Below are 23,242 nucleotides of genomic sequence, written 5' to 3'. Positions count from 1 at the left end.
TTGGTCATGATTTTAAATTGTGATTTCCAGCGAGTTTTGTATTTGGATGAAATTTAGAATTCAGTTACAATGGGCGAAATCCAGCCGTTCAAATCGGTATTCAGTAACTTGGTGATGAAGCCTATGAAATTGTTCCGCACTGAAATGAGCAGAGGCACTAAAAATACGGGCGACGAGTTCCTTGTGTTAGCTGGTGCGTTGAGCTGATTGTTTTTGGTGGCAGTGTCCCTCCGTGTGATAGAGCTGGCAAACCTCGTGCACTCGGCTCTTATTTTTATTGATAGATTGCAATAAGAGATACGCTAACCTGTGTTTTTCAGCTCCGGCCCTGAGCAAGTCAGCCACTGAGCTGTGCTGGTAGAACAAATGGAGATGGGAGATGTGCTCAGGAAAGGGCTGGTGCTGCTGGAAGTGACGCTGTTGGCTGCACGCTGCGGTGCCGGGGATCTGCTGGGTGTTTCTGCTGCACTGCGGGTTGCGCTGGCTCTGAACACGAGCTCCCGATTTGCCATGCCTGGACATCGACTTTTTTTCATTTGGTCTTTAGCTGCTGCTTGTTTAGATCCAGAAAGAAGCCGAAGTTCTAAGCGTATGTTGAGTGCTTCTGAAAAGAAAATACCCTGCTCAGCAGCGTTAAAAGTAGAAATCTAATAACGCCAACAGGAGCAGCACCAGGCAGACTGGAACGTCCCCCTGCCCCGCTGCGTGGAGCGGTGTCTGTCACAGCACACAAAGCACTCCGAGCAGGAGAACAGGAACTGTGACCGAATTCAACGCCGTCAGCGCAGCGTGAAGCTTTCTGCTAATGGTCCTGGAAGCCTCGTGTCTGTATAAAAGTATACATGGGAAGATATAAATGCATACAGATGCAGTGTGTGTACATAGTGTATTCACTTTGCAAACCGGTGTTGATGCTCTGTAATGATCCTGCGGCTCTCTTGAGGGATGCGGTCCGTGGGCATGGTGGGGATGGGTTGGGGTTGGGCTGGGGGATCTCGGGGGCCTTCTCCAGCATTCATGATCCTGTCTTTCTGCATACACGTGTGCGTAACTTGGAGGTTTGATCTCAGAATATTTTCAGCACGCTGAACTCGATCCAGCATCCAGCCAAGTTACTGGCGTGCATTTCTAATACAGGTGGCTGTTGAGCTTGTGGGGAAGTGAGATGAGACGTGCGCGCAGCTTTCCCAAACGAGGAACTGCTGAGCCTGTAAATGAAATTATTAAAAAATGCAGACAGGAAAAAAATATAAATGTGCTTTTCTTTTTTTTTTTCTTTTTTTTTTTTTTTGATCTGTTAAAAACTCCGATCTAGAGAATTTTTTCCCACATTGTCCTAATAAGTGCAGACGTGGGCATCTAAGCAGCGAGCGCTGCTTGTGCCATTCTCCGTGTTTTCTCTTGCTTCTCCCTTCTGCAAAGTGTCCCCACTGTGCTGAAATTTCCCGAGTGAAGACGCTCCTGCAGGACCTGTGCGTTTTGATGCAGGAGGGTCTGTGGCTGGGCATGAACTGCTCCTTGCACAGCGGTGCTGGAGGGGAGGTGCTGGGCTCCGCTGTGCAGCAGCGTGCACTTCTGCTGGGAGTCGGTGCACTGAAGTGTTAACGCCGTGCTCGCCCTCGGCAGCGGAGTGCAGGGCATAAACCTCACGCTGAGAGCATGAAAATGCGTCGGTGTCAGGACATTTTGCCAGCTCTCGTTATTAGTTTCGTTTAAAGTTGTGACGGGCAGAGGTCGGAGAAACGAGTTGGAGTATCTCCAAAGGCGTTTATTCTGCACATTCGACATTATTTCCTGTGTCTGTTTTCACCCCTTCCCTGGCATCCCCGCTTTGACGGAGCGAGGAGAGAGGAGCTATTGAAAATGGGAGAATGTCACCTGAAAACCAAAGTCACTGTCGGTGCCCGTGGTCGGGTGTCCAACCTCGCACTGCGCTGAAATTAATTCTGAAATTAATTTGGCTGTTCGAGAAGAATATGGGTGTTTTCACGGCATAGGAGCGTGCCGTGGTTTTGCACGTGCTGATCAATCGCATGGCTCAGCCGGTGGTTCCAGGCCGTTTGTTTCTGGCTCCTGAGATCCTTGCAGCTCTTGCAGTGCCGGCGTGGTGCTGCCTTTGTGCTGCGTTGGTTTGGGATGCTGAGCACAAAGTATTTTTGTGCATTTTCAAAACTGAGCATCATTTCTCCCCGTTCCCTCCCTGTGGACGTCGGAAGGGTGGCGGGATCGCAGTGTGCAAATAGGAAGGAAGGAGTGGAGCGAAGGGAATGCTGCAGCACAGGGGAATCTTCACCTCATCTTCCCGCTCCCCATGCTGGGAAGGGACCGTGGTGGAATGGTTGCGTTAGATGGAAATAAAAGCACTTGTATTTATTCTCTATAAAACGCATTTCAAGCGTCAAAACCTGCACTCAGTATAAATTCTAAATGAGGAAGAACAGAATGTATTAGAACCAAGAGGAGATTATTAAAGGCTTGATTTAACTAGTCATGTTGCAGCCCATAAACCATATCTAAATCTCTGGAGCGAGCTTAAACGACTACATTGAGGTCAATCTTTATAATACCTGGATTTAAGGAAATTGAAAACAAATTTCTCAGCAGAGGAGTCGAGAGGCAGGAACTTGCGTTTGGCTCTGCAGGGCAGGCTGCGCGCGCTGACGTTACAGCACCGAGAGCATCAGCCAAGGGGCAGTGCTGATGCCGAGTCACGGAACCATGGGGTGGCTGGGTTGGAAGGGACCCCAGAGCCCCCCCCGCCGTGGGCTGGGTGCCCCCCCAGCTCAGGCTGCCCAGGGCCCATCCATGGCCGTGGGCACCTCCAGGGATGGGGCACCACAGCTCTGGGCGGTGCCGAGGCCTCGCTGCCTCTGGGTGAAGAGTTTCCCCGTCACATCTGACCTGAGTCTGCTGTCTTTTAGCTTAAAGCCATTCCCCCTTCTCCCGTCCCTATCTGCCTGTGCGTTAAGTCCCTCTCATTTCTAAGCTCCCTTCAGTTTCACTCCGGATCTCCCCGTGCTGACGTCACACTGCAGCTCATGACGTCATCTCTCTTCCCGCGAAGAGTGTCTGATGCGCTTTCTGTAATTCACGCAGGAGTGCGGTTAGCTCTGAAGTAAAGGAGGTATTTTTTCAAGTGATTTTAGCACAGGATCAGGAGGTGGCTGGGAGGAGTTTTCTTTTATGGAAGAAGTAGACTCACTAATTAGTTAACCGTAAGGAAACACGTGGAACAAGAGGGACAAGAGGAACTATATTTGTACTCTAATCAATTGGCACAAATTGTCTGCGTTTGAAAAGTACTTTATTAGATTATCTGGAGAAATCTGTAATGATCTGCCAGTGTAAGTAGTGTGCACAGACTTGTTACCCAATTATTTTGCATGGGCAATTAGCAGCTAAGAGGAGCTCCCTGTGAGTGGCTGCTCTATATTATAGACAAATCTTTGGTTGTGTGCTTATATGTGTGTTCAGACGCGTAGTGCTGGTGTTTGCAAGCAAGACACATAGCATTTAACTTCTGTATGTAAATGGGAGTATGTCATTCATACAGACATTGTTTGGCGTTGCCCTTAGTGTGCCTGTGCGAATGCAGCTGGAGGATGCACAAATGCTTTGATTAGGAGGAGCTCACAGGAGGTGCACGAGGAAGCGTGCGGATGAGGTCTCGTCGCTGTGCATTTGTCTCCTGCATTTCCGTGCAGGTCTCTTCAGCGCATTTCTAGCGCCGGTCCCCAGTGCCAAGCGCGTGCTGAGCAGGCCCACCACAAACCCCGCGCTCCTGGAGCAACCTTGACCTTTGCAAACCGGTTTGAAGTGCTTTACAACCATCACTTTCTCTACTGGTTTATGCAGCACCGGTAAACGGAGCTGGCAGGAGCAATTGTGGGCTGGGTTGGTTTGGAATGAAGTGTAAAGAAGGCAGCTATTTGGCTTTTTCTTGGGATCAGATCTCTGCGGAGCAAGGTTTACAGGTTCCCTTTGCGAGGCTGGGTTTGGCCATGCCCGGTGGTAGCCCTTGGGTTCCAGAGGCTGATGGGCAGAGAGGAGAGCGCTCTGCCCGGAGCGCATTAAAGTGAGCCTCAAAGCAACAGCTGCCATTAATAAACTAAAAATCTGAAGGAAACGGTATTCCATAAACACCTTATCAAAAGGCATAACCTGAAAGGAGTTGGTTCCCCAATTCTCATCCCCTCCTCTGAGATTTCTGGGTCTCCCAAGCTGCAGAAAGTGCTGGTGGTCAAGCAGGAGTAAGTGGATTATTCTTCCATACAGGTGCAAATTTGTCATAGGTCAGAACTGTGCTCTGCAGTTCTCCCTCCGCATGAGCCCTCCTCCCATACACCTGAGAGTTAATGCCTTCTTACGGGAACAGGAGCAAATTTTGTTGTGTATTTCATGAAGCGCACTTAGGCCAAGACAAGGGCAGAGCCCAGCGCTGAGCGCTGCTGTAACTGCAGAGGGTTATTTGGGAGAGGGGAGGGGTTGCTTCGTTGCAGCGTTAGCAGCAGCGCTTTGCACTTCCTCAGAGTATGTCCCTGTAGGGGCATGGAACAGCAAGGAGCAGCAGCCTCATCTACGTGCTTGGGGACACTTCTGCTATCCGTCGAAATAACCAATAGAAATCAGAGGCACAGAGGTGGATATATAGGGTGAGGCACCTGGTGAGGAGGTGGAAAGGGAAAAGAGTCAGCAGCTGTGCGAGGGAACGTTGGGAATCCCGTGTGATCCCGGTGTGGCCACGGGCGAGGGAGCGTGGGAGGGAGGGCTGCTGCAAGTCTGGTGGTGCCGGGGTTTGCGTGCATGAGTGGCAGCAGCGTACCTGTATGAAGCTCCTTGGGTGAGACAGAGCTGGGGTACGCTTCGGTGGTGGGAAAGTGGAATAGCATGAAATCCCCGGGGAAAAGAGCAAATGCGAGTCTCGGTGCTGAGGAGGTGTTAGCTAAAACGTGCGGACGGGCCGTGGGTGAGAGGAGAGGAGTTCTCAGCCTTGGGAAAAAAGTTGGGACGCGAATTAGAGGCAAAGCAATTACCGAACCTTGCGGGAGAGACCGTGATTATTGGACGTCATGACAGGAAGTCATTGAGAATTTCCTGGAAGAAGTAGAAGAGGAGTGTATTGGCATTCTGCTCCGCGATTTGGGAGTACTTAGATATTTATAGGAAAATTCCAAGAGGTTGTGTGTGTTTTCCATTACACAGATTTCCTATACAAAATAAATAAATGCTGCAAACTGGTGGCTGCTTTTTCTGCTCTCTGCTGCAAAACGTGCTCATTTCAGATTGCACCGGGCTTAAGTTTCTACTGAATCATTACTTTGCTTTGCAAGTTTACGAATGCTTGTATCATGCAAAATTTGGTGTGGGTGGCAAAGGGGATGGGGCTCCTCACAAGATCCGGAAATCTTAGAATTGGGGAATAAACCCCTTTTAGGTTTTGTCCTTTGGTAAGCTATCTATGAACTTTTTTTTGCTTTTTGATCACAACTGTTGCCTTGAGGCTCACTTTAATAAGTGACGCACTTTGGCGATGCCCTCTCCGCATTGCTGTGAGCGGAGCTGTCGTGGATCCGCGCACTGATCTGCTCGTGTGCATGAGGACATGGGGATGCTGTTCCTTGTGAAGCCACACTGGATCAATTCTTGTATAAATAAAATCACTTGGATGCACTGTCCTGCAGAGAGTGAAACAGTTTTGTGTTGTTGGGTGTGATGATTGGGTTGGAGAGGCTGTAATTCCTCTGGATTGAAGGGTTGTCCCTCCTGTCAGTCTCTTCGGTCGGTGTTCTACCTCAGCGATAGGGTGAAAGTTGATGGCCTCAGGTTGCGCTGGGGGGGGTCAGGCTGGATATCAGAAGAATTTCTTCTCCAGAGAGCAGTGATGCAGTGGCACAGGCTGCCCAGGGAGTGGTGGGGTCACTGTCCCTGGGGGTGTTCCAGAGCCATGGAGATCTTGCCCTTGGGGACGTGGTCGGTGAGCATGGCGAGCTGGGGTTGGGCCTGGGGATCTTGGGGTTCTTTTCCAGCTGTAATGATTTGTGTGGTTCCATCGTGGAGTTACCAGTCCACCAGCCTCCAGCTCTCCTTGGGCGTGATCCTCAGGGCTTAGACAAGTCCGATGGCTCTGTCGCAGAGTTCTTCTCTTGCACAAAGTCGCAGGCATTGTTCTTCTTTGAAGAAGTGGATCTTTGCAGACATCAACAGGATATTATTAGTCCCGCGAGCTGACGACAGTTTGACAGCCTGACGCGTAGAGGAAGGAAGTCTACAAACATCTCGGGGAGAGCCATGGCGGGCAGTTGAAGGAAATGAGGCATGTCCTGCTGTTATTGTGCTTATAGCACTGCGGCTCCCGGGGGACGGAGCGAGCCCATCTCGAGGCCTCAGTCTGACAAAGAGCAAGTTGACTCATATTTTATTCTTGTTGGCTTTTTTTACTGGCCTGTTATTGTTCCAGTCGTGATGTTGCTTGTAAACAAACCGCTGCTGGAGTTTTATTTACAGCTATTGAACGATAGCTGGGGCACATAGAGGAGAAGCAGGCATCTCGAACCGCTCCTCGCTTTTTCTGTATTTTTCATGCGGCGATGCATGGGCTGCGATAACTGCCTGGATTAGGAAGGGCAGATCCTGGGCCTGGCGAGGCCTGCGCAGGGAGAACCTCGGTCCGTGCGCTGGGCCTGTCCGTGTCGTGGTGTGTGATTAGCCATGGGGCTCTGGAGGAAGAGGTGGTGGCCTGTGACCTTAGGAAGTGGCACAGAAGGAGTGCATCCTCACACATCAGCGCCTTTCTTAGGCTGCTGAAGGGCTGTAATGGAAGCAGTCCTTCGGGGGAGGGAAGCGGAGCAGGCTTCTGAAACGTAGCACCGAGTGGAAGGCTTCGTGCTGGCGTGTTGATGAGTATCCGCAGCTTTTATTAAAGTCAGTAGATTATCGTCATTGTTATGAAGAGCTGTTAAAAAAAAAAAAAGGCAGCAAACATCCAGACAGGGTTAGCATGGATCCTACCTCTTCTTCATGGTTATAGAAGAGTTGTATTGCTGAAGGTAAGAGGATGACTGGGCGCTACTCCAGCTTTCTGGCAGTTATTTATGAGCACTGGTCCCGTGCCCATTTCTGGCATCAGGATGACACGTCCTGCTCTAGAAACCGTGGAGTTCCATGGGAGGGAGGAAGCTGCTTCTGGAGAGGCTCAGTGCTAATTTCTGAGCTCATCTCCTGAGCCCCCAGAAAAGCAACGGCATTTCTCGTGCGAATGCTGCGGCCTTCCCAGAGCGTCCCAGGATGCAAGATGACAAGGCTGAGTGCAGCACTGCCGCCCACCCAGGAGGCTGAGAAGCAGGCACCGTGGCCATCAGCTCCCAGAGCTGCTTCTCCTGACCGGCGTCCAGGAATGGAAAAACAGGAGGAACTGGGCTCGAGATCGGAGCTGGCGAAGCAGCAGCAACCTTCTGCAGCCAGGAGAGCCTGAAACAGGCTGACAAAGAGACAGCAGGAGACAGCATTTACTGCGAACAATTGACTGGATCCCGTGCCCTTGGGGAAGTTTTTGTTCTTTTCTTGGTAGGGGAAATAGCTTGGATGAAAGATATGAGGATATGAAATAAGTTTAACAGCGGGAAGTTGTGTAAACATGATTAATTCCATTAATGGAAACTTTCAAATTGAAGGTTGTCAGTCCTTGTGTATATACCTCTTGTTTTCTTACGAAATGTCACGCAGAGTGCTGAAATGCTATTATACAGGAAAGTATTAAAAAATTAAGAGAGAAGAATATGCTTGGTTAGCTGTCTGGAAAGAATAAAGAGAATTCTGCTGCCTGGCCCAAGCACGGAGCAGGTTTGGAAAACCTCACGTCACGTTGTCCTGCCCTGCGTGGCTGACAGCAGCGGGTCTGGGAGCGGGGCGTGTAGGAGCACAGCGCAGAGCGGGGCAGTGGCTGCTGGGGAGAGCACGGCTCGAAGCCGTGCAGCCGAGAGGTCTGAAGGGAAGGAGCGGAAGGACAGCTCGCCCCTTGGGATGGAAACATGGGGGGGAAGCAATACCCAGTGTCTTGGCTCTGCAGGAAATCAGGGCAGCGTTGGGGTGGCAGAGCAGAGGTGTAGAAGGTGCTTTGGAAGAGAGGGTGAACCTGTTGTCGTGCTCTGTGTCTTGTAATCAATTTTTCAAAGGCTGTACATGTACAGTTGTGTGCACATACATACACGTGTGTGTGTGTGTGTGTGTGTGTGTGTGTGTAAGCAAGGCTCTCCTGGAATGCAGCCCATGAAGCATCGCCCACCTGCCCGTGTGGCCGCAGTGAGACGCAGCTGACTTCAGTCTCGTTGCCTTTTCATGGTGTGGGGATGCGGTGGTATCAAAGCAGGCAGGATGAAAGCACAAAAGCTTCCTGTTTCCAGCTGTTTTCCTCAGCAAAGTCTTTTTTTTTTTTTTCCCGAAGATGCTGCTTCCTTTTAAGGGGTTTTTAATCTGCAAACTGTTTCCTCAGTTTATTTCACTACAGTAAAATGTGTTCCCTTTAGGTCATATCTGTCTCTTTTAAAAACCAGCCTGCCCTTTCCAGTAGTTTTATTTGGTACTCAAAAGAACAAACATGACTTTATAAAAAACCTTTAATGGAGTACAAAGACCAATAAACCTTTTGCCACTACTGCTGAAAATTTAAAGTGATTTCTTTTTTAAGAGAAACCTCGAATAAATGGAATGTTAAAATACACAGACTTTTGAGGCAGTGTTTAGTACTATGTTTCTACCTGTGCTTAGGGTGAGAGAAATAGGTTTAGGTATATGCCAGGTGTAAGAAGTGCTTTATTTGGGGACACAAGCAACTTTCAGTAGCGGAAGAAATAGCGATTTGGATCAAAAAAAAAAAAAAAAAAAAGATCTTCCAGCTGCTTCCATTACGTGAGTCTCTTTTCATTAAACTGATCTGTCTTGTTTACTTTCTTCTAAAGTAAACATGTATAATTAAAATATATTGTGCCTCTCTGCGGCTCTTGTTCTGCGTGTGGCTTTGTCGCAGTCGGAAATGCCCCCGAGTGCTGCCAGCACCTCGATGGAGTGGGGCCCTGGGTGTCGTGAAGGCAGAACATCTGTGCTGGCGCTGCTGGCGGGGTGCTGTGTTCTCCTGGGGACCCCCAGCGGGATGCCAGCCTTTGCCTTGTCCGGTTGGCTGGGCAGGGAGTGCGGGACCCCGGGCGCGGTCGTGGTGCAGCGGGACCCGAAACGGCAGCGAAACCAAAAGCAGAAGGGAGAGAAGCACCTCGGTGGGTTTGTGCTGCAGAGCTTTCTCTGACATATGTTTTGAATGGAGATGGTGTCCCAAATGCCAAGACGTGTTGAAGGATAGCTGGTTGTTTTTGGATGATTGTCCTATATTTACTGCTTACAAGTTTCATTGTTGTTGAAAGTCTGCTGTGGTCTGTAAATATGTTCTGGAGCTGTATAAAAATATCACAATTAACATATTCAGAAGGACAACAATTGTCATGGTTGAATGACTTAGAAAGTAGCACAGGCTGTAAACAGGATGTGCTGAAATGAACTAGCACTCCGCTCGTCGCAGTGGTCTCTTCAGCGAACGTCTGCTTGATATCAGCACTTCTGAAAATAATCTTTGGATCCTCTAAAGGACATAATGCTCTCGTTTTTAAATCGGATCTTCTAAGATGAGGAGCTTAGCTGGCGTTGCTGCCATTAGAGACAGCCAGGTTTGGGTTGGAAGCGAGGTCTGGGTTCCTGCTGTCCAGCCCAGCTAAGTGCTGTGAAGCGACGGAGGGAGGAAATGGTGGAAAATGAATGTTTTCCCCCAAATGATGCCGGAGAAGCCCTGCACCGATGCCGCAGCCGGGTGGGAGGCGGGATGTGCTGGGAGGAGCTCGTGTCCAGGTGTGGTGCACGGGGAGTCCCCTTCTCCCGAGGTGGTTGTGTTCTTCACTCCTCGGCGTTCAGGAGCAAGCAGCAACAAATGTTTGATCGGAGCGGTGCGCCGTGCTCCTCCGCCGTGCTGCTGAATGGGTCCTCGGTGGAGGGATGTAATTTATTCCCTTCCACGTCTCTGCAGCTTTAAATGCTGTAGCTTCGTTGCAGAGGATTCTCTAGTTCTCTAAGGATGATTTATTTCTTAATGGTGGAGAAAAGTAACGGGAGGATACAGAACTTGCTGAAAACGCTTCAGAAAGCTTTGGACTCTTTCACAGGTTTAATTCTCAGCAGCATTCTCCAAAGTCCTTGTAATTTAGGAAGAGGACTCGAATGATGGTCTGAAGGCAGAGGCTTGCCAGCAGCATGCTGGAGCTTCTCCTCCCGGCCCCGTTCCTGCCCATAATTGGGGTAGGAGAGGTCCCACCTGGTGTAGGCTTTGAGCCTCATGTGAGGCATGGGGGACCAGGTGCTGGAACATCCTTCCCTTACAGGTGGCTTTTTATTGTTGTTTTTTTTTTGATGAGCTTCCTTGCGAAGGAATTGTGGCCTTCCCGGGAGCAGTGAGCAAAGCGCTGTCAGTTCCCTCGGAGCGTACGGACAAGCCGAACCCAGCAGCTGCTGCCTGAGCAGAGGGCAGAGCTCTGACATTGGGGTTGGGGGACGCTTCAGGAGCCTGCTCCCAGGGAGCCCTCAGCTCGGAACCGAGCTCTGCCGCTATGGAAGTTACCCCAGAAAAAGCCCCAGCGATGGCGGCCGCGCCTCAGCTGCTGGGGAAGGAGCGGAACTCCTCCCCGGATGAGAAATAATTGCTCAGACTTCCATTTTAGCAAGTATGGTTGCTTGAGAGTCCGATGAAAAGACCCATGTGAGAGTCTTAATACTTCTGATATCAGAAGCTGTATAGGATAAATATTGAAGGCTCAGGAATTTAAGCAGATTTGTTTGATATTCGTTATTATCCTGTAAAAGGAACGAAAAGCCCCGAGAATCTGTGAAGTCATCTGGTTTGAAGAATGTAAGCCCCATTGATCGCGCAATCCTAAAATCATTAAGGTTGGAAAAGAGCTCTAGGATCATGAAGTCCCGCTGCCAACCCATCCCCACCGCGGTCACCGAACCGTGTCCCTGCCGGGTCCTGCAGTGCTAGGGAAGACGCCCGTGCTCGTCATCTCTGTGTAAAGCCACGCACGGGGCAGGGGGAGGGGTTGTGCCCACGTGCAGGTGCCCTGTGAGCAGGCAGGTGCTTGTGCCCTCCTGCGTTGCGTGGAGGGGGCTGACGTCCCCGTATTTGCTGTCAGTAAGTACAACAAGTGGGCTGTGCTTTGTGTGTTCTAACAGTGATGAATTAATCTGGTGCTCATTGTGGTAGCGCTGATCGTAATGAATTAATTTGGCATTCATGTGGATGTCATGCTTTTTTTTTTTTTTTTTTTTTTTTAAAGCTTTTCCGTTACAATGCGGAATGAATTAGCAGGCACTCGAGGCGCTGCACGTCCAATGCAGTTGTCATCGTGACCTGTCTGCGCCGTTCCCTTCTCCGGATGGCGTAGGTGCGTTTCTTCCTCTTCCAGGAGGGCAGTGTTCTTGCATGGCCTCCTGGAGAAGGCCTTGCTTTGGGTGGTGGTGGGGCAGCAGCGTGGCTCCGAGGGTGTGTGTAGCGTATGGGTGATTCCAGGCAGCTTGGAGTGAGAAGAAGCCGCTTGTTTCTGCGGCGTAGTGCCCAATTCGGGGCTCGTCATCAGGAGCTGCTGGCGTCGGTGCAGACAAGTAGACTTTTCCGTATGTAAACGATAAGTAATGAAAATGATGCGAAACGTAGCCCCGTGCTCCTTTTGGTGTATTTTTCTCCCCAGATGTGCTCAGCTGATAAATGTGCTCACCTGTGTCGTTTGTCGTGCCTTTTGAGGGGAGCATCTGACTGCACATGCATTTTCTTGGCCATTAAGTGCTTTTCTTTAACTGGGAGAAGTGTCCCGGACGCTGTGATACTGCAGGCCGGGTGTTGAAAATAGGACTCTTGCAGCACAGCATTGAGTTTTAAAGGCTTTGAACAGGTTCAGACTCTTCCATTAGCGGGTGTTCACAGATCTAGCTCTTTATAATGTGCATGAAAATTTTAGCCAAATGATGTAGATCTCACCAGAGCCGTTCTGGAGGAGATGCGTTATACACGTGGCACTGATCTGTGGAATTTCTTATTGGCGGAGCAGCCAATTAAGAGTGTGATCTGGGCCTGAAATGTGCGTGCCGTGGAAGGTGAGTAATGGGTGTCGGTGTATTTTTTTAGGGCAGCAGAGCATTCTGGTCCTCCCGTGCGGTGCTGCCAATTCGACGTCGCACCACGAGTTGTGGCGTGGGGAAACATGGTGCAATTATCTCAGCATTTGCTTTTTGCTTCGAGACTAAAAGGAGGTTTTCTACCTTCTGCTGGCAGTGGAAAGCAGAACAAAGCAAAAGCGAAAAACCAACCCAAACCCCACAGATTCAAGAGTTGAGCTTAATATAACCTAAAGAGAAGAGAGAAATCAAATAAAGGAAGCTGCTTTTTCCATGAGTGTCGATGTTTGGGTTCAGCTGTGTATGACCTAGCTCCAGCGTCTGCTTTTGGCTGAACTCGAGAGGAGGGGTTTCGTCCCAGAGGCCGGCCTGCTGCATCGGGACACGGCAGAGCTGGTTCCTGGCCAGAGATGGAACGCTCTGGGGCCGTTTCCTTGCTGTCTGCTGCTCGGAGGCAGTGTTACTCACAGTTACGTTCTTACCAGTTCTCTGCAGACTGAGTGAGCAGCTTCCGAATGGATGCGTGGCGAAGGGTAGGACCCATTCCCTCAAAGCTCAGGGCAGCCTGTAACACTGCCACACACGTTCTGGGGAGAAAAGCAGTGTTTTACGGTTTCAGCAGCATCACAAATAATGCCCCTCCTCGGCTGCTGAACTGATCCCGTTCCAACCCCCAGCTCTGTCTGCTGGCAGATGCGTTCCACCAGGCTTTGTGGATGGCCGCGGCCTGTGCCCGCGCCCTTCCTGCTGGCCCTGGTGGGCCGTGCTCACCGCCACGAGCGGCCTGGGCCGTGCAGGGGAAGCCAGGTGAAGTCACAGCACGGCCTCGAAACCGGCCTGAGCTCCTCGCCTGGAAAATCCTTTTGCGCCGCCGTGCAGTGGATCACTTAGCACCTCTGTGCAATTGATTTCTGGTAGATTTTTTTCCCTTGTCAGTTCATTTTCTTTGCCCAGATGCATGCGGATTGTCTTACAATAGCAAGTGTCCAGTAAATAGGAGATGTTTGCTGTGGGCTGTCATAATGCACTTTAAATGCAAATACGTCTAGGGCAGTTTTAATGTAATTTTCATATAGATGAAGTCATTCTAAAGTACACTTAAATGAAAGGACTGTTCTCCAAAGTGTGGCAGAAAGTCCTCTGCTGGCATTAGATATTTTTCTTCTGTCTGTGTTTGATTTCCCTTTCGTCGGAGCTGCACGATTTCCCGTCGGGACAGTCTCGTTCCTTTGCTGCCGTCGCTGTAATTGGTGACTTTCACAGCAGCCATTTGCAGGCTGAGCTGCGCTGGGGGCTGTTTTGGGTTGTTTTTTTTTTCCTAATGTTTTACCTCAGCTTTTTCCAGTTACGCATTCCTCACTGATCTTTCTGTTTCCAAGAAACGTAAATATTGGGAATTAACCAGTCCTGTGCTGGCCAGAGAGGTACAGAACCCAGCTGCTGGTGTGCTCCGTGGAAACCTGGCTCGGATAACTGCGTCGTGCTGAAGTGCCTGCAGCAGCAGCTCCAACAGATGCATCCGTGGTGCTGAGCTGTCCTTGGATTATTCCCCGCCCAAATTTTTGAATTTTTTTCTCTTACTTTTTTCTTCCTGATGCCGCCAACCAGCCCTCACCCTGGCGTCCCACAGGGAGCTGCAGGAAAGGGTGGGACGGTCCTATTTAGGTGCCAGGACTTTGGTTTTTGTAGACGCTCCTGGATTAAACTGAGGATGCCTGGATTAATTTTTTAAAGATCTGTTTCAGCACCCAGCCACGTTACCTCATGTTGATAACGCTCAGCTTCCTGCTTCTTCCCCGGTGTCTGCTGGAGGCAGTGGCTCTCTTTCCATTTAAATACAACAGGGCATAGTTAGATCACCTCCAGCTAGTTTAATAATGTGGCTTGGGGCACTTTTTACAAATCAGGGCATATCGCTTTTCATGCAACTAACTGCCGTGTGCTAAACGTGCCATTGTCTAAATGATGCTGTAAGCTATCAGGCTGGCTTGATCCGTGGAATAATCTCCTTAATGCATGCGAGCAGAGCACAAACCTGGTTGTTCCTTCTTGGTGCTTTGTGGGAACCCTGGTGCCCTCCTTGACTCTGTGTGATACATTGCAGCGGAGCTACCAGCCCTTAATTACAGAATCATTAGGGTTGGAAAAGCCCCCAGGGATCTCCAGGCTCAACCTCAACCGTGGGACGTGCCCACTGCCCGTGTCCCTAAATAGAACCACAAAACCATTAAGGCTGGAGAAACCCCCCGTGATCCCTGAGCCCAACCGCACCCCACCATGCCCGCTGACCACGTCCCCAGTGCCCCATCCCCATGGTTGGGGAACACCCCTGGGGCGGTGACCCCACCAATCCCTGGACAGCCTGTGGGAGAAGAAATTGTTCCTAGCATCCAGCCTGACCCTCTCAGTGTGGCATGCGGAGCTCTCTGTGGAGTTGGAGTTACATCTCAAGCACAGCTTTCCCTGGTAGTTCGTTTGCCTTATATTTACGTATTTTTGTAGTATTACTCTTTTGCAGGGGAGGAGGAAAAAAAAAAAAAAAAGCACTTCTTATCTGAAGCATGAGGTTACTCGTTACTCGTTCATGTAACACAATTTTGGAGTGTTACTATGTAAGCAAACATAACTTCTTAAAAATTTCATCTGCCTACCGGAGTAGTGACACTGGTAGAGGCTTGGTGCCTTGACGAAGAGCTCCCTTTGCACAGCTAAATAGGAAGCCACTCCTTGGGCTGCATGGCTGTGGTTGTTCTCCTCCTTCACGTGTCAGCCTGCCCTGTTTGTAGCGTGGCTTGCTGCGGGATGTCACGCAGAGAATGAGAATGTTCCTGTGCATTCAAATTTCCCATAGAAGGCTTATCCTCTCATAGACCATGCTAACACGTGCAAAACAGAGGAGCGTTTATTTAGAAGCGCAGCGTGGAGATCTCTGCCATCACCTGCTGACTTGGGTTGCTCCTTTGGAATTGCAGTGTCAGCTGGCTTCACTCTGAGACCTTCAAAATCCGGTGATAAAAGGAGAGTTTAAGTAAATTGGCAGTTACATATTTCTAGATTACAGTGTAGAATGCACCTACCTTCCCTGGGGCGGTGGGGTTAGCTGCCATTACTTAGGAGAGCACTAGGTTATTGAGTTCAAGTAGAAATTAAGTACTTTAACATTGATATAGACTATAGAGGAAGATATAATGTAATTAGGCAGCCAGAGTTGATAAATCACATTCAATTTATAGCTGAGAAACGTGCGCTTTCCTACTCATCTATCTCAGGTTAAAATAAACCAAAGGCGCATTTTGCTTCGGACCACCAGCACCACCCATTGAAACCAGGACAGAACCAAACCTTCGTAACCCGAGGAGCAGCGCGGTTTGTCTGCACGGGCACCTTGCCGTTTTGTACTGTCTGCTGGTAGTTTCATCGGATCTGGTAGAAACTGATGTAAAGCTGGAGTTTGGGAAACGCGAGTGGAGTGGATCGTGGCAGTGAGGGTCCTTGCAGGCGGGAGGCCGGTGTTCTATGTGCGTTTGAGCAGAGCTGGGGTGGCTCTGCTGGGCGCAATGCGGAGGTCTGTGACCTCACCCGATGGAGGGACAGCGCAGCTCCTTGTTGGCAGGGTTGGGATTGACGGCAGTTGGGGCTGTTTGCACGTCGGTGTTCTGCAGCGAGGGCTGCTGAGGGATGCCTCAGACTGCCCTGAGCATTCATGCAGACTTGGAAAATTCCAGCCTAAAATAAAATGAGCATCTGATTCAAATGAATTTTCCAATTATTTGTGGCTTTAACAGAAGCTGTTGAAGTGTCTTGCATATATCTGGCAGCTGGTCCTGCTTCTTTGAGGGAAAAAAAACCCTAAAGCTTTGTGTCTAATCCCTTGAGCAAACCGCTAGTAAACTGTTTATCAAATAAGGAGTAGAGTTTCCCCATTTTGAGTCGATGCTTTCTTTACGCGGCTGTCATGGAAGGATAATTACACGCACGTTCTGCATGCAGGAGGTGCATGGAGTCACCGTTTGTGTTTCTGTGCCCTTGCTCAAGCCCTCAGGGTTGCATGAGCTTTGTGCAGCTTCCCCCAGCCCGTGCTGCAGCCTGCTCACGTCTTCTGCTGTGTTCCACATCGGATTTCAGATTTCCTCCCCGATCCCCAGGGCCCTTCAGTCTGAGCTTTGCTCATGACTCCATCTCCGGATTTCTCTTGGTGGGAGGCTGCCCAGGGAGGTGGTGGGGTCCCCGTCCCTGGAGGTGTTCAAGGCCTGTGGAGATGTGGCACCTGGAGATGTGGTCAGTGGGCATGGTGCGGAGGGCTTGGGCTTGGGCTTGGGCTTGGGCTTGGGGATCATAGAGGTCTTCTCCAACCTTCATGATTCTCTGGTTCTGTTTAGGGACATGGTTAATGGACCTGGTGGGGATGGGAATGGGTTGGGCTTGGAGATCTTAGTGATCTTCCCCAGCATCTGTGATTCTGTCTAGGGTCATGGTTAGTGGGCGTGCTGAGGATGGGTTGCTGTTTGGACTTGAGGATCTTGGAGGTCCGTTCTAGCCTTCGTGATTCCGTAAGCCTGAAGGCAGTCCTTGACTTCTCTGATTGCCTTCTGGCTTCCACACCACCTCCCTGTCTATTGTGATTGTCTCCTGATGATATTTAGCTCAAAACCTTCAAAAAGGTTTGCGTCAGTGGATGTGCATTTTGCGTGTGCCTGTCCCCTATCCTGCAAAATGTGCAGGTGACCGGCTTATTCTTCCCTTCATCTTCCTCTTTAATCCTTCTTCTGTATTTTGTCACTTTCTGTTCAGCCCATTTTCTTTTTTTTTTTTTTTTCGTTCTTAAAAGACTTAATGCTCTGAGGAGAAAAATATTCTTTTGGAAAGTAAAACACTTAGCAGAAAAGGTCTCAATCCACAAAATGGATTTGTTTAACTTAATTTGTATTAGCGGTACCAGTGTTCTGTGTGTGAGGTGCTGCAGAGCACAAAGAGGTAATAGCAGTCCCGAGGTATCTGTTTATCATACTTGTCTCAGTGTGATAGTTATAATTAGAGTCTAGGATTTTTCCCACCCTTCTCATTTTTGACACAACTGCAATCCATACAATGGGAAATGCTAATCAAACATCACTGCGGCGCGTGTACAGAAATACCTCTTTTGTGCTGAGATCTTCACCCTCTCCCGTATTCCGACTGTTAAATCCCGCGTGAAGTTACTTCTGTTGGTTAGTGCACGATTTTTTCCTCGAGGATAAAGCCGAAATCTTACCGTGTTGGTCTCTTCCCGTTTTCTGTTCTGTGGACGGTGTCCTCACTGCCGTCCCTCCTGGGGATGTGCTTGGGGTCGGCGTGGAAGGGCGTTGTGCTGTGGGTCAGGCTGCCCTGCCTGCGCGGCGCGAAGGGGGGTGCGGGTAGAGCACCGCCAGCCGTACACCTTCAGTATTTCAGCAGTTTTATTGGCTAAAAATACAAAGGATGAGAAATACAAAAAATAGATACGTGTTTGATTCTCCGTGCTGAAATTGTAGGTGTATGTCTGTATTTAAAAAAAGATGTTTTATGGTCCAGAGCCGTCCTGGTACTTCTTGATCCAAGCAGCTTTCCTCAGCGAGATGCCTGGCGTGCGCGTTCTGGTTGGTCGTGGTGGGTAGAAAGTCACTCCAGGCATGTTCATGCTCTTTTTACTAAAATATTTTCCAGGTTTGTTGCGGTATTCTGGAACTGTGAGGGTACAATTCTATTTCTGAGCCAGAAACATGAGTAACTCTACCGATGAATATTATTTTGCACTGATGCACGTGGAATTACCTTCTTTCAAGATCTACCTTTGGCCTGGTACCTTGTTTATCCAGCCCCCTTAAAAGCACTCGTAGGCTGACATGAAGCTGGGCAGAATTCTGCATTCCTTGCTCCAGCACCAGCAGATGAAGGGCATGGTTCTCCCAGCACACCCTGCACCTCTGCCTTCATTGCAGGGGGAGGTTTTGATTGCGTGCTTCCCTGAGTACTGCTGTTTAAGCGTGTGGTATTTAAAGAAGATTACTAAAGGTGATGGGTTAGACTGGAGGAAAATAGGAAACTCCTCTGGGAGGAGAATCTCACCCCTGTCTTCTTGTAACAAGGAGGTTTAGCCAGTGGGAGCAACCCAGGCATGCCCCTTACCACTTGAGCATCAAACACCTCCCCAGAATGAGCATCCTGCAGTGACACAGGAGGTGATGGGCGTGCTCTGGCTTTGTGTGGGAAGGTCGGGGTGGTGGTCTGTGTCCCTGCAGGTAGCACCATGCAGGGTGCAGTGTTTGTTAGCCCAGTGCCTCTTTGCACCCACAACTGCCCCAGGTGCTGCTCGGACCGATGGTGGGAACCAAAATGCAGAGAGCTTGCTGTCCTGGGACGCGTGGTTAAGCAGCATGCAGGAGGAATGGTGGGGAAGCCAGCATTCCTGATCAAATTTGCTACAAAATGAATAAGATCAACCCCTGTGCTCCTTTTTTCCTTCTGTTGTCCCGCCTGATTGCCAAGGTACTGTTACTTTGCTTGAACATCAGGGTGCAAATTCAGTTTTGCATCCTGTTTTTCCTGTGCGTTGCCTTCCAGGTGACGCCTTTCTGACGCAGTTCTCAGCGTGTAGGTCAGGTTGGCCAGCCCTGAGCTTTCTGTTTCTTTCCTTTTTCCCCTCCACGTCTCTTTCTGGGAACACAGTGCATGTAGTCCTGTGGTGCTGCTCGCCAGAGAGCATCTTCTCCCCCCTTGTGATTTTAGGGCTCCATGTGTGTGCCCAGATTTGTTATTGAAGGTGGTGGGAGTCTCAAACAAAATCAAATTACGGAGTCATCTAATTTATTATCCTATATTACTGCTGCAGTTTTGGATGGTTTCCCACCTTTCTGTTTGGATTATTCCTGCAAAGGGGAGTTTGTTTTTCATGTGCTTCGGTGTTTTTCCAGAAAAGAAAAAAAAAAAAAAAAGCTCCTTTTCTAATCCTGAAATTTCTGCTTGGGAACTTCTGGAGGGAAAGAAGCTGTTGGCACAGGGAGCTGAAGGCAGGAGGCCGAGCTGTGTGCCGTGACGGCTGCTTTGCTTTTTGTACCATTGTGTAGCCCAGTGCTTGCCATTAAGTGAGGTCATTTTCCAGAAGCCCAGTTCTGGAGTAAAATGACGTCTCTCTTCAGCGTTGCACTGACTTGGGTAGAATTAGGGCTCTGCTGTCCTCGTTACAGAAGTGGCACTCCTCGTGGTACAGAAGGCATTTCCAGCGTTAGGTTGAGGGGCTTACAAATCTTCTGGCAGTGTTTATCATGCTTAATTATTAGTAAACTGGGCTGGATTAACTTGGTCTCAGTTACTGAGCCTTGTTTCCCGTCTGCAGAGGCAGCAGGGCTGCTGGGTTGGGTGCTGCTAAGAGGAAACCGAAGCTGGCTGGGCTACCCCATTGGTGGCTTATGAGATCACAGTAGAGGAATGCCGTGGGGATCTCGATTTCTCAGCTAAAGAGCTGGTTTTTAGTGGTTTTTCTTTTTTATTTATTTATTTTTAAATACATCTTCTTCCTCAGCTCCAGCTGGTGTTTGCGTGGGGCTGCGTGGTACGTGTTGCAGAGGGAGTTCCTTCTTCTTGACTGGAGCTGAGATGAAGAATTAGTAGTTAAAAGAATAACTGCATTTTCCACCGTGATCAAGGAATTAGATAATCTGGCATGTTTGCTTAAGGGGTCTGTATCTTGGGGCTTATATAGGGCAGTATTAAGGCCCTGAGCCTTCTTATTACGCCAATACCCAGAAGATTGCTTAATGAGAAGTAAAGGGCCTCTTTCCAATTACGAGGGAATAACTGTATTAAGTTCCTGTGTTATGTCAACCTGCTTTGATTTGATTACTGCAGAAGAAATGGATTTATCTGTCAGTGTTACTTAATTAAGCCTTCTCATTGATGTTTTGCAGAGTAATATAGTGTAGTTTGCACATTTAAGTCTAAATACAAGGAAAATTGGTCACAAGCTAAGAAACAACCCCTGAAGATAAGGGGTAAGAGCCGTTGCTGGTTGTTTTCTGACCTGAGTCGAGAACTTCTAACTTTGGTGGAAGGACTTGAGCATCGTGTGGGCTGAAATGAGAGCAAAGCGAACGGGAGCAGCCAACCCCCAGGTGCGTGTTGTTCCTGGATCGCTGGAGGGATGTGATCATAGGATCATTAGGGTTGGAAAAGACCTCTAAAATCATCAAGTCCGTCTGCCAGCCCGCTCCCACCGTGCCCGCTGACCATGTCCCCAGGTGCCACATCTCCGCAATTCTTGAGCCCCCAGGGATGGTGACTCCACCAGCTCCCCGGGCAGCCTGTGCCAGTGCGTCACCACTCTCTGGGAAAAGAAGTTCTTCCAAATATGCAACCTGAATCTCCTCTGGCACAAGGCAAGGCCGTCGCCTCTCGTCCTGTCGCTGTTACCTGGGAGCAGAGGCCGACCCCCACCTCACTGCAGCCTTTCAGGAGCTGTGGGGAGCGACGCAGTTTCCCCTGAGCCTCCTGTTCTCCAGACGGACCGTCCCGTTCCCTCAGCCGCTCCCCGTAGCGCTGTGCTCCACACCCCCCACAGCTCTGTTGCCGTTCTCTGGACACGCTCCAGGACCTCAGTGTCTTGTGACGGTGCCCGTGCCCACGGGCAGGATGGGAGGAACACGCACAGAGCACCAGGAAGGGTGTCTGGGCTCAGCTCACCGGGGCATTTGGAGCAAGAGACGGATTGTGGCTTTAAACACGGCTCTGAGTGTTTGCTTAGGTGCCTCGTTAAAGCACCCCAGGACCTCAGCATCTGCATTCTTAAAATATAAATAAAAATGCCCCATGCAGCAGCCTGAAAAGCTTTATTGCCACATAAATCTTGCTGCTAGCCCTGACCACGAGCCAGCGTGAGGGGCCTTGACAGCAAGTATTATTTCAGATTAGCTGGTTCTTACATAAAATAAGTGCGCTAATAAATAAAATTCCTGGTGGGGAGCTGTGAGAATAATGCCTCCTTGTTGAGGAAGGCGGAGGTCCCTCTATGGGCGCTGCTCCGTGCGTCGTCCTGGTCCTCCCGTTCCGGCAGCGCCCGGTCGTGTGGCTCTTGGTCTCAATTCACTGCGTCCATGTGAAGAAATACGGAGCAGAGGTGTCGAAAGCGCTGAGGGCTGTGCCTCGTGTCAGCATCTCTCTGCGTGTGTTTCTCCTGCTAATTTTTCTAATGGGTTTAGTATGGATTTTGGAAGCTTGAGGGTGGTACGACGCCCATCAAAGTCAATGGGATAATATCCATTGATTTTTAACAGGCGATGGATCAGGGCTCTACAGAGTTAATTGCCTGTTACATAACACAAATGATTTTTAAAAATATGCCTAATTAACCTAATAGAATGGTTGATCTGATCTGTCAGGTAAATGATACACATTTTCTTTCTTTTTCTGGAGCTTAATTAAATATTTACCTAAGAGTGTCTTGTGCTATTAACACGTTCATCTGTTATTGAGATAATAGGAATTGTAACTGGGGGAAAGTATTAAACTGAACCAGCATCTTGGCTTTTGACATTGGAAATCAACCCGGTTGGGTCCCAGCACCCGTACTTCCCGGTGCTGACGGCTGGATCTCTCTCAGGCAGCGAGTTCCAGCAGCCCTACGAGCCCGGGCGAACCAGTGCCAGTGGGAAGGCAGCTGCTCGTGTGCGTGGTGTTAGGGGCACTCATGGCTTCAGCAAAACCAAACACGGATTTCTTTTGGCTAGTTTAAAGCTGCTGTTGGTGCATGGCAAAAGGCAGGGAATAGAGCTGTGTCTTTGGGATGTTGCGCAGGGCTTACAGAGTCCAGCTCTTGGCTCCGCACAGCACCACCAGGATTCAGAGCCTGTGTCTGAGGACGTGGTCCAGACACTTGCGGAATGGCGTAGCACCTGCACGTGTCGTGACCTGATTTGGGGCGAGGAAGCTGTGGTCACAGAGTCACAGAATGTCCCCAGAAGGTTGGATGGGACCCGTAGGGATCGTGGGCTCCAGCTCCACGGGTCAGGCCGCAGCTGCGGCCCAGCTCGGTGCTTGCACCCGGTGCCGTAGCAAGGTGTGCCCGCACTGCCTGGCCCCGCTGCAGGGAGCAAGGGCTCACACTCCGACCCGGGGCACGTGAGGTGTTTGTGTTCGGCTGCAAAGGTCAGAGCAGATGGCAGGAGTCCGGGTCCATTGGTCCACATCCCCAGCAGCACGTTTCATCCCTGTGCACGCAAGGCGATATTATTCTTAAAGATACCCTCTGAAATGGAGGGAGAAACCGCCTGGATACCGGTGGTCTTAAATGTCTGGGGGGGGTCTCCCAGTGACTGCGGTGAATTTTGTGTTCGCGAAGGGAAAAATAGGGACAGGCTTCTCTTGGGGAACGTGCTTTTCTTGGTACGAATGCCAGAATGTTTTTTGGAAGTGGGCGCCTGGGTGGGGTGGGGAGGAGTTGCCGTGACCCCGGTGTGCCTGAGCTGCGGGTCCTGGCCGGGTCCGTTTGCTCCGTGCTGCTCCTCCTGGCTGCGGTGCGGCCGCTGCTTGCTGAGCTGCCAGGACCGCTCTGTGCTCAGACCTCGGGGTCCTGAGGGTCCGGCTCATCGCTGCTGTGAATTTAAATAAGTTAATTTAAGCAGTGGGTCAGAAGCCACTGCTGCCGTAGTAGCCCCGTGCCTGATTCTTAATTAAAGGCAACAGGAGATTAATTTGAAACATTAATTTAAAAGTGCCTATACAAAAGGAAAGAATTATTGCAATAAAGCCTAAAGAACTTTTTTGTCCCTAGATGTAGAAGACAGAACTAGCTCAGGGTCCTGGGGGAATGCAGGACATCCTAGTCCATCCAGGGTAAGTATATCTAATCTTTTTCCCCAAACCAGACTTCCTGCCTATGTAAATTCACAATCTTAACGATGAGTTTTACACCTGATTGCATAGAGGAACGGGCATGCAAAGTTGGCTGCAGTTTTGTCTTCCCTTTGAAATAGTTTTTTTTTTTTTTTTTTCCTTTTTTTTTTTTTTTTTTTTAATTTTAATATTCATGCCT

General features: G+C 49.7%; 1 protein-coding gene across 1 annotated transcript in view; it reads left to right on the top strand.

Annotated features, from left to right (window-relative positions):
* Positions 1–23,242, top strand: part of TCF4 (transcription factor 4) — a gene marked incomplete in the record, with an annotated part of 169,706 nt that overhangs the window by 44,663 nt on the left and 101,801 nt on the right. The window contains 1 exon segment of the mRNA XM_021381652.1: positions 22,982–23,043. Coding sequence (XP_021237327.1) covers positions 22,982–23,043 — 62 coding nt within the window.

The sequence above is a fragment of the Numida meleagris genome, chromosome Z (assembly GCF_002078875.1).
Source record: "Numida meleagris isolate 19003 breed g44 Domestic line chromosome Z, NumMel1.0, whole genome shotgun sequence".
Classification (NCBI taxonomy): domain Eukaryota; kingdom Metazoa; phylum Chordata; class Aves; order Galliformes; family Numididae; genus Numida; species Numida meleagris.
This window is presented reverse-complemented; position numbering and strand designations above follow the sequence as displayed.